Source organism: Melanaphis sacchari, unplaced genomic scaffold (genome assembly GCF_002803265.2).
Source record: "Melanaphis sacchari strain LSU unplaced genomic scaffold, SCAv2.0 Contig27_pilon_pilon, whole genome shotgun sequence".
Taxonomy (NCBI): domain Eukaryota; kingdom Metazoa; phylum Arthropoda; class Insecta; order Hemiptera; family Aphididae; genus Melanaphis; species Melanaphis sacchari.
The window spans coordinates 2,514,764-2,526,351 of record NW_020271152.1 but is presented as its reverse complement, the minus strand read 5'-3'; the positions used below and the strand labels follow the sequence as shown (position 1 = coordinate 2,526,351).

Genomic DNA, 11,588 nt, shown 5'->3' with positions numbered 1-11,588 from the left:
TATTATTTATTTATTTATTTATTTTATTTGTGTATTTTAATAAATATCAGGTTTGTTGTAAAAATTAATGTCTATTTGAAAGTTACTTTTTTTTTCCATTTCCTAATGTAACCTATGACATTGGCAAATTTAATACAGTTTATACTTAAAAATTATTAGTTATTACAAATGAGAAAATTTATGATTTTGATTAATTGATATTTGCCAACCATCTTGATTAATATTTTATCATATTATTAATAATTTCCCATCTTAACATAACTACATACATCCAATTTCATCAATACTTAGGACTTCTCTGTTCTGTTTCTTGATTTATGCGATGATTAATCCATTCATCGGTATAAAATTTAGGATCTGATATACATAGGGCTGTTCTTTTGTACAAGTAGTAATGCAAACATGAAGCTGTAATCAAAACGTTTAATAACTGTTATTTTTCATTTATAATATAACATTTTGAATGAAATAATAGGGGCTTACTCAATTGGTTCATTAACATTTCATACAACCTGGCAGTAATATTTATTTATTTATTCAATTTAACTTCTAATCGTTTTCTATTGGTTATTAAATTAAGGAAAAATGTTTTGTTAATAAAGTTACCTAAGGCCTATAGGGTTATATAATCATAATTATGGATTACTAACAACCTCCAAAACTTAATCTTATATCTAAATCTAAATACCTATAACCAAAACTTCCATATGATTATATTATCTAGAAATAAAAAAATGTTAAGGTATTTTTTCCAAAACTCTAGATAAGTAACCTAACCAACTGGTCATTAAAACATAGCGTTTTAATATAATATTGTCTTAAAAGATGAACCTGACTACAGAATAATTGTAATTTAGAGAGATTTTATTTTCACAAAAACAATAAATTGACAATACAGTATGTTAAACTGTAATATCAGACAATGTATTCAGTGGACACCGATCTAGACCAGGTATCATCTGATCAAACGGTTTTTAATTTTTCGGAAAACTGTAAATTCTAATTATAAATCATCATCAAACAAATTAGTATTTCTTTTATGATTAGGTAACACACTTACTGAATTTATGTATGACAAAAAAAACGTAAAGTCCGTCCGGCCAGTAGAAGTAAACCTGGCCCTTAAAACGGTTCGTCAGAGTCCACACCTGCACGAACAGGGTTAGAATAAAATAACCGACACTGGTAATGATGGTCGACCGGAACTCGTTGAACAGCAGCACAATGAAACCAGCCTGCAAGAATTACAAAGCCATCGTAACGTGCTCCGCGTGTCTCCTCGATGAGGATAGTACGAAAACGTACTTTAAACATAGACGCAACTAGGACTATTTTTTAAATTTTTTTGTTTACATCAATATTTATTTATAACACCTCATACTTATTTAATATGATTTACTAAGTATTTACATCCCAATTTTTCTTCGATAACATGTATTTGTTCAATTTTTTTTTTAGAATTTTTAAATATAAGTATTAGAGGACCATATTTTTAATTATTTAGATTTATAAGTAGATACAAAATTAGCTAAATAATTTACAGTAAAAAAGTTAGTTCTCGCATAAAATAAAGAATATTTGGTATCGCCATTGGACACTCCTAAAATGACATGAAAAATCTAAGCATTTGTAAAATTTGAGAAACTGTAGTGTTGAAGTATACTTTTACTGGCTATACTTATTTTTAGACCCTAATCAATTGCGTATGTCTAGTCGAAGAAAACATTTTTCGTGACCATCATCCGATATATTATATTTAGAAGCATCAAGTACCCCCCCTAGTTACGCCTATGAACCCCACGAGTAGGTAATATAATACACATTATTTTATTATTCGAACGTAGGTATCACCTGAAATATGTTGGTCTGGAAGAACGTGATGAGTAACACGGCGATGGCGACCAGCTGACCGATGTCTTGAAGTCTACATTGAGATAAAATACACAAAATCACAATTGATTATTTTTAAAAAAAAGGCTTTAAACCAATTTCTCTTATTCGCCATCCTCACACGAAGAGCAAAATCGAGATGCCCGTGTTTGCCAGGTACCGATGGATGAATGTGTTGAACAACAGGTCGACGGCGAGCAACCCCAGCTGGACGACCAGCACCAGAGTGTACCTAAACTCCGACAGTCGCATTCCTTCGACCGACCTCTCGTGAGTGAGGGTGGACGGCTGAGGTAAGTATATGAGCTGCTGTATACTCGAGCGCAGGCTGTAAGCTCGCTTGCCAACCGACCCCCTCCTCGACCACCGCAGTTTTTATTGTTTAGCCGGAAAACCCACAGCGGTCCCTATAGCAACGTCGGTTTGCCACGCCATTCGTTTTCGTCCAGTGAACATCGTTGCACAACAACGTTGTAGGAAACAACAATAATAGGTAATATAATAATTATATTATAAATACAGTGTTTTACACACACATGGTCGAGAGAACACCGTGGCACATGTTATACCTGAGCTGTGTGCGTGTTTAATTAAAACTCAAATCCAGTAATCGACCGTGTAACTTACATTAACGTGGGCGAACAAAAGGTAGGTAGGTATAGTGATGCGCTAGTAAAATAATATACGTACGACAGGCACAGACTTTGAAACGGTTATACTCCTATGTCCTACAGCACTCTAAAACACTTGTATGGCATCTGGCGTGGATAGGATTTGGATGGTGGGAGGGTAGTTAATCGGGACGCGGATGTCCCGGTGCAGACGATGTTGTTTCAGGGCGGAAACGTATAATTTCAAGGTTTTTTTGAGAGTTTTTAAGATTCTGAATGAAACAATGAACGTATTGGTTTCACGAAGATGTGTGCGTGCGTGCGTGTTTATTTTGTGTCCGTCAACACCTTTTAAGGCAGTAAAAATGTTTCGATTTTCAACTTTGGAGGTGGGTTTTGTTAACAAATTGATTTTACTTTGTATATAATATATATTACATATAAATTCTCAATACCTACTTTTCTAAATGTACAGCAAAAAAAAATTGGGAAAGTGGATAACGTTCTGCTGTATAGTGATCAAGTGGGTCACTGTAACGAGCGTATTAAAATTGAATTATTGTAAAAAAATTCTGAGCGGAAACGGTCAGTCGCAGCGTGAATCACTAAGGAGGTCATTTCATGATATGTTTTTTGATGTTACTATTAAAATAATTAATTTTATAATTAGTACTACTATTAATTATAGAATATTCTATAATTAATGGTATTACGGTAAATTAATTAGATTTTTGTCGAAAACATTGCATTTAATATATTATTAAATTTAAATTTCAAGTATCAACGGTTACCTATTCGTTTTTGGATTGCAATAAAATAACAAAATTTGTTTGAGGAGAAATATTATTTTATTTGTTCAAAATATCATGAAATTTAAAGTTCTCATTTTGTTACGTAAAAAATATTTTACATGCAAAAATATTAAATATTTATAATGTATATATTAGTGATCAGTCCTTTGGATTTTTTGGACCTCCTTTGATACTTATTAACCAAGTTAATGTCTTTATTTATACTTACATATTTAAACTGTTGTTATAAAAAAAAAGTATTTTTTGGGTTTCATGGCATAGGTATAGTAATTATAATACCTACGCTATATTCTATTTTAAAAACTTTTTTATATATAATAGAAAATAATACCATAGTGCATTACATAATATACTTAATGTATTACGATAATATAAAAAATGTTAATTGTACATTACCTAGTTTAAAGGGACCTGATTAGTCACAAATTTTGGTAAAATAGTTGTATGGTGAAATGTCGTATTATTATTTATTTTCTCACACATAATCGTTAAACTTAACCTTTGATATATCATTTTTGTCTATTTAAACTTATTATAAAATATTCCTTCGCAATAATGTTATGTGTGAGACATACATGAGAGACTTAAATAGCTTAATAGTGATAAAATATGGTCTATTACTCAACATACACATAATTTCCGAAAACAGTTTGGTACAATTTTATTAATTTTTAAAATTTTTATAATTTAAATTGTATTTAGTCATTTAAGTTTTTTTATAGGAGTTACAAAGTTTCAAACAGATCAATTGTTAATTAAGTACAATTTAGAGTTCATTCACGATCACAATAGGAATCGGTTTCATAAGATTCATCATATTTTATGACCTTTATTATTATTGTGTGATTTTTTTTTTTTTCATGCTTTACATTTATTAACGACTAAACTGTTAAATATTTCAATTTCTAGAAGTATTTTGCATACGAAAAAAAATTTGAGCAGACGAACTGTCAGCCAATAAATATATAAATAAATAATGACATAATATTATTATTTATATCAAATATCTTATCTATTTACATTGCTATTAATTATTTTTATAATTTATTTTATTAATAATAATATGGTAGTCGGTAGGTATAAACTAAATGTAGGCAATAGTGAATAGTTTAAATTTAAAACTAACATAAATATTTTTTAAATGCCATTGCATTAATGCTCTAATTGTCTTGACGAACTACTAGATCGTGCTGGTGAGCTCCAAAAAATAATCTGATGATAAAAAAATCAAAACTTATGAAAAGTTGATCTGGCAACACTGGAGTATAGGCGTTCTATAAATTGTCAGACGACAGCTATTGGGTACCTAAATATCTTTATTCTCTTTGGAAATAATTTAGTTCAAAATTAGTATAATAAAAATGTTGTTTATTAAAGGCGCTTTCATTGCTCATCGTAAACGTGAAACGTGATAACTGATAACAGTGGTGAACACACGGTCCGAAAAGTATTTAATTACGATTAAGATTTTATAACTCTTTTTATATTTAAAATTTAATTTTTAAGTTAAAATTACTTTTTCACCTATTCACTATGGTAAGTTGCCGTTTGGCGTTCATTGTTATTACTTACTCTGTCTTCATAGTTTTTATTTTAAATATTTCTCTTTATGATTTTTTTTGATTTTTTTTACAGAAACCTTTAATGTTACAAGGGCACGAGCGTGCTATTACTCAAATCAAATACAATAGAGAAGGTGATTTATTGTTCTCGTCTGCTAAAGACGTAACACCAAACGTTTGGTATTCATTGAATGGTGAGCGTCTAGGTACGTACAATGGCCATACTGGAGCTGTATGGTGTATTGATGTTGATTGGAAAACCACAAAATTTTTGTCCGGAGCTGCTGATAACACCTTAAGACTTTGGGATGTTTCTACTGGTAATATATATTAAAACTTTCTAACAATAGTTTAAAAGTTAATTATTTTTAAATGTATTTGCAGGCGTAGAGATTGGTAATATTAGTAGTAATTCTGCTGTACGTACATGCTCATTCAGTTACTCAGCTGATCTTGCCAGCTACTCAACAGATCAGGCTATGAAACAAGAGTGTGAAATTTTTATAGTGGATGCTCGAGATGACGAATCTTTTAGTGAGTTATCAATAAAAGATATGACATTTAAACTGTACAAACATTTAATAAATAAGTTAACATTATAAAATAGTTATAGGTTTTGTATACCGTTTAATAATCTAAGTAAAGTATACATTGATGAATAAAAGTATGTATTATTTTAGGAGGTTTACAATTTATACAAACACTATGATGTTAAGTTTGAGAGGTTCTTTTTGTTTTAAATATTTTTGAATTTTATTATTATTTAAATATATTGTTTTTTTGTGTAAATTGAAAACAATTAGTATGGAACTTTACTGTATTTCACTTATTTAAACAAATTTATTAAATTATTTATTTATTATATATATATATATTAAATTATTAAATCAATTATAATTATGTTATAGAAAGTAGTGCTCCAATTTTGAGAATGACTGTACCAGACTCCAAAGTAACTTCTTTAATTTGGGGTACATTGGACCATACAATCATTACTGGGCATGAAGATGGTGCCATTACTCAATGGGATTTAAGAGTATGTATAATCTTTAAGAAATACATTTTTATTATATATATTGTAAAATCAGGTTTCGATAACATGAATTTCAAGTGAATAAAATGATAACTATATCATAACTTATTTAACTTCAAGGAATATGAACAAAAAAAATAAAGGTTTTGAAGTTTTTGAATTATTTAGACTTGCTTGTATATAATATTTTTGTATGTTATTATAGACCGGAAAAAGCATAGAAACTGTTAAAGACCATCAAGGATCAATTAATGATATGCAAAAGAACCGACAAGGTACTATGTTTGTTACTGCGTCAAAAGACAAAACCGCAAAATTGTTTGATGTTGATGATTTATCAGTCCATAAAGTTTATGTGACTGAACGCCCTGTCAATAGTGCTTCGCTTTCACCCATATACGATCATGTTAGTATATATTTTATAACATAAAATATTTGCCTACTTATTAAATTTAAATTTATATTAAATATTGGTTATTATTTTTAAGGTGGTATTGGGTGGTGGTCAAGATGCTATGGATGTAACAACAACAGCAGCACAAGCAGGAAAGTTTGATGCTAGATTCTTTCATGTAATTTTCGAAGAAGAATTTGCAAGAGTAAAAGGTCATTTCGGTCCAATAAATTCATTAGCATTCCATCCAGATGGTGAAAGTTTCAGTACTGGGGGAGAGGATGGTTTCATTAGGGTACAATCATTTGATCCATCGTATAAAGAATTTAGATTTGATTATTGATTATTTATTCTACTGTTGTCAATAATTAAAAAAAAAAAAAAAAATCAATAAAATATTTAACATCAACTGTTCATCAAGATGTTATCTAATTACAATCCATTTAATATGTTGTTGGATCTTATTGGTTATTAAACCTTACATTCTATTAATTCCTTAACAACACTCAATTTGTGTTGAATTTTATCATATATATAATTTTCTCATTTTCTAATTAGAATTACTAAGAAAATATTCTAATTTAAATGTAAGTTTGCTTATAGCAAACTAAATTTATATTCAGTGGTTAACATTTTACACATTTATCACTCATTTTAAACTAAAAAAAAATAAATATATATATATATATATACAATGATAACAAAATTGTTATTTTTTAAGTTTACGAATAGATCAGTTTAGAGTAATTTTCTTATGTTTCACTTATGTGAAATAGAGATATTATTTACTAAAGTGAATTGCTAAACTTAAATGTATGTTATAAACTTACATTAGGTGTTGCAGTTTGGTGTATTCTTAATATGTACTTCATAGAATATAATTTCTTTTTTAATAAACTATTTTATAAATTACAATTTATTACAGAATATTCACTGCGCTTATTTAACTATTAAAATTGAAAATAATTTATCAGATTTTAACTACTTTGAAGTTTGACAATTTCAATTTTTTTTTGACTTATTAAACATTTAAAATCATTTAATGATTTTTTAAAAATATGGTATATTAATTAGTATTTAATTTTCAATTGTCATTTATAAATATTTTGTGTTCTTTCTTACACAAATATCTAACATTGTGAATTGTACATAATACATATTATGTACCTATATTGTATGTATGTGTAATATGCCAATATGTCTCTTGATTTAAAGCTATTTTATAAAATATTCAATCTAAGTACATACTTAAATAGATAAACGGTAAAAACAGTTTACAATTAGTTGAAAATTTGTGAATTTTTAACTTGAAATATCTATAATTGTAATTGTCCATATGCCAGAAAACAAAAATTTAAAAACATCATTTGTAAAAATTGATACCTATCTGTTAATAAGGTACATAATTATTTTCACAAATAATTACCTATTTTTTTTCTCATTTTCCACTGATATTTAATAAAAAAGGTATCAACTGTACATAGTGTACATACCTCTTAATTGCTCTGGAATCAATTCATTGGTTTTGTTTTATGTGAATAAACTATAGGCATCTGAGGGAGCTTAGCACTCCTAAAATATGTGTCACACCTCAAAAGTTTAGGATATACAATTTTAAAACAATTCTTAGGACTATTTGTATGTGTTTGCTAAATTTGCTAATGTAACAATAATTATTTATTAATGTTTACATACTTATAGATATTTTAAGGGTTACGGATTTGAAAAAATTACATACATTATCTTCGAGTTTACTGTGAATGTATAACATAGTTTCTGCCTTCTTTTGCACAACATTTGAATTAGGAACTAGTATGTTACTAAATTATGTTACGACCGACAACTGGACCGAGTTGATTTTTAGTAATATGTTGATGTTTTTATATTTGTAAGCTCTAAAATTATTTTATTTGTTATAATCATTTAATAACAGATACACGTTGAAAATATATTTGGTCTTTTTAGACAACTTAAACATGAGGTTGGGGAGCCCTAGCCCTCACGGGTTTGCTTGAAATTATTCGCAGCCTCTTCAAATTTAAAACTCGTTTTGTGCTTATGTCTGTGTGACTATGGAATCAATTCGAACGTAGTTGACGGAGCTAGCGGTAAATGTAAAATGTATCGTATCGTCTTAAATTTATTGGATACCAAACTAAAGGACGTGTTAGGTTGGTACAAACCTCAGAAGCGCGTTTTTAAATACCTATTACCTATGCAATGTGCAGCGCATATCCGAAGTACCTACGATACGAATCCTTTCGCGCGTTAAGTAGGTACCGCAAATTGTTGCGCCGCATTGAAGTTGGCTAAACTAGCACGCGATTAATTTTCAAGTGTTTTTTTAAAAGGTTTTTCAGGTACATTGATATTGTTTACTGTTCAAAATTATTGTTGATATTGTTCAATTGAAAATTTGAAAAATTTAATTATTTTTTCAAATTGATTGTTAATAAACGGAACGATTAATATTTAGTTTTTTATAGTTGCCAACTACATAAACATTCTTATATATATATATATTATTTATTAACATATCATTATAATATTTTATTTCAAATTTTTACTTAGTAAGTATACGCCAGAAAGAAATGACCAGTTAAATTATGTTCAAATTAATTTTATTATTATATTTTAAATATTAAAATGTATTTATATCTCAATAAGTATCTATACTCCCTAACTGACATTGTATCTTTTAAATAAGAACTCATTTGTAGTAGTGGTAGTACTTAGCTTAATCGAAGAAAATGAATATAAACGACGACGCGTGACGTTTGGCTAGTCATATTTATAATGTATCGAATAACGAAGAAAAAAATGACTGTTGCAAAACAATATAGGTACGTATATACATAAAAAAAAACCAATTGCACTTTATGTTATTTTATTATTATTATCGGAGTAAGTATATAATATTTTTGGAGAGTCTTGTGTATACGTTCAATAATTTTTTCCCTTTGTACAGTTTGTATGCAAAATGCGTATCAAACGACAAAACCACGACGTCGGCGGTATGAGATTCTCGTGAAAATCGACCACCCTAGATGATTGTGGCACCTGGCTTGGCTTACGAGTTACGACTTCAACATACGTACTAAGTGTTACCATGGTGGTCGTATATTCAAACAAGCACAAGTGGATTCACAAGTGATTTTCATTTACTATATATTATGAACATTATTTATGTATAATATTATAAAATTCGATTTTTTTACATCTTAAAGTCATCAAAATAACAATTTTCTTTTATTGTTACTAACGTTTTTACGTTTTTACTTTTTTCAGTACGATTGTATATTTGTATATGTTTCCAATTTTAAACGAGTAATCGGTTAATTAAAAAGTGGAGGAATATTTCCTAATGGTATATACTATTCCACTCTGTCCATTTATACTCGTACTTTAAATACTTATAAAGTTATAATTTGTTAATTATTTTTATACATTGAGGAACTCTGAAAAATATTGGTATGCAAAATTGAAAACGTATAATATTGTCATTAAAATGAGTGAAAACTTTAAAATAATAAAAGATAAATTATGTATATATTTTTTAAAAAATTATTGCTTTAATGACTTTAAATGAGGTAAAAAAATGTCTGTAATTTTCGAAATAATGAGTGTCTAACGTCAAAAAAAATCACTCTGTGATCTGCATATATTATTTAGCCGTGCGTGCATAGATTATTATATCGGTTAAGTAGTCCTCAAGGTTTTAGAACTTTTATGTCTCTACATTAGTGATACGTATTCGGTCAACTGATATGGAATGAGATTGATTCGAATATAGATCAATTTCTGACACGAATTGCGTGAACTATAACAGCAGTAGGCACGGTTAAATTACACACTTACATTTAATTGCAATGCAGTACGGTCCAATTTACAATTGTAATAATGTAATTTAACGATTAACGGCGCAATATAATGCTAATCGGTGGGCCCACGTGTTCCTACAACCGAAGAATGAAAATACTCAGTGATAGATTCGATAGAGAAAGCTATTAAGTGAAATCTATAAACCACGAACGTATGATTTATAATAAATTATGTATTATACTGTCTTATCATAAAGATTAACAATATTTTGCATTACAATCATATATTGTGTACATATGCAACTATGTACCTACCCACATATTTCAAGTCCAGACATTATATAAATAATAATAACAACAAAAAAATTATGTATTATGACGTGTCGTTATTGCAGTCGTGTCTGGTCAAAGTTGTGGAAATACGAATGTTTACTGCAGAAATATCAAACACTAAGACTAAGCTGTATTAAATCCAAACAAAATAACGTAGGTATGTAATGAGTAATGACTAATAACCAATAATTAATAACAGGCATAAATGTAAGTATGGGTCATGGTCAATGAAATTTGTAATTGACATAGGTTCATCGATGCGCAAAACAATAACCATATAGGTCGTTATTATTGATAAAATAAAATACGATGTTTTTAATGTTATTTTTATATATTTCAAAAATTTTATTGACGAGCATAATATTATATAACTTTAATCGTTACATAATCTCAAATCAAATTATCATTACTCGATATGGGTTATAATAGAGTCGTTATTTGAATCTAATTTTTATGGATCACAGCGCGTATATTGTTATTATTTTTCTTTATGCAGCGTGGATCAAAGTTTAAAACACCCATCAAAATAACAATAAATTACTTGTCGTCGTCGTCTATTATACATAACATAAGTATAATGTGATACCACATGTGCATGTGCACGTATTGAGGCACCTTTATGGTTAGTGGCTATATATTATATTATATGTTATTCATAATATTATCCACAAATAGTATATAAAATTATTCTGTCCACAAAACAGATGTCATTGCTCTTTAAACATACCTAAATAACAAATAGTTTTGATGGACATGAAAACGTGTAATTTTGAACAGAGTTATTGTGTTATTTTAAATATTTTTTTTTTAATAAACGGATGACATTACTTTGAATTTTTTACGAAAACTTATAAAAATTTCACGTGAAACAAACAAGATAGTATATCTGTACCCATATACGTTATATGTATATATTATTATATTTAAAGACCATAGACGGCTGTACTACATATTTACCTATGATAAATAAAATAATTATGCAGTTATTCACATATTTTGATAATGTATTGATGTCGCAAAGAATCCATCGAGCAAAATATTATAAGTTGTTAGGTGTGTTGTTAATTTTATCTGCTGTTAATAAAAATAGTTATATGCATTTAAAATTTTTGATCATTTTATTTTGAATATT

At 28.3% G+C, this 11,588-nt stretch overlaps 2 protein-coding genes across 2 annotated transcripts; one reads left to right on the top strand and one right to left on the bottom strand.

Moving 5' to 3' along the window:
• Positions 1–34: 34 nt before the first annotated feature.
• Positions 35–2,558, bottom strand: LOC112595481 (transmembrane protein 138). The gene is made up of 4 exons (XM_025340714.1): positions 2,012–2,558; positions 1,852–1,924; positions 1,061–1,235; positions 35–408 (listed from the first exon to the last, which is right to left on the bottom strand). The coding sequence occupies exons 1-4, from the start codon at positions 2,140–2,142 to the stop codon at positions 281–283; spliced, it is 507 nt and encodes a 168-aa protein (XP_025196499.1). The 5' UTR covers positions 2,143–2,558; the 3' UTR covers positions 35–280.
• A 2,182-nt stretch (positions 2,559–4,740) lies between these two features.
• On the top strand, positions 4,741–6,749 carry LOC112595436 (eukaryotic translation initiation factor 3 subunit I-like). The gene is made up of 6 exons (XM_025340657.1): positions 4,741–4,849; positions 4,949–5,195; positions 5,260–5,409; positions 5,784–5,911; positions 6,114–6,314; positions 6,397–6,749. Exons 1-6 carry the CDS (start codon positions 4,847–4,849, stop codon positions 6,643–6,645), a joined length of 978 nt encoding a protein of 325 aa, XP_025196442.1. The 5' UTR covers positions 4,741–4,846; the 3' UTR covers positions 6,646–6,749.
• Positions 6,750–11,588: the final 4,839 nt, after the last annotated feature.

What these genes read in the sequence shown, in the direction of transcription:
- LOC112595436 (XM_025340657.1), top strand. An exon ending in TCGAGATGACGAATCTTTTA is followed by an intron (nt 5,410 to 5,783) that starts GTGAGTTATCAA and finishes ATTATGTTATAG; the next exon opens with AAAGTAGTGCTCCAATTTTG. An exon ending in TTTCACCCATATACGATCAT is followed by an intron (nt 6,315 to 6,396) that starts GTTAGTATATAT and finishes ATTATTTTTAAG; the next exon opens with GTGGTATTGGGTGGTGGTCA.
- LOC112595481 (XM_025340714.1), bottom strand. Translation starts at nt 2,142, where the DNA reads ATGCGACTGTCGGAGTTTAGGTACACTCTGGTGCTGGTCGTCCAGCTG. An exon ending in ATCTCGATTTTGCTCTTCGT is followed by an intron (nt 1,925 to 2,011) that starts GTGAGGATGGCG and finishes ATCTCAATGTAG; the next exon opens with ACTTCAAGACATCGGTCAGC. An exon ending in TCCAGACCAACATATTTCAG is followed by an intron (nt 1,236 to 1,851) that starts GTGATACCTACG and finishes TAATTCTTGCAG; the next exon opens with GCTGGTTTCATTGTGCTGCT.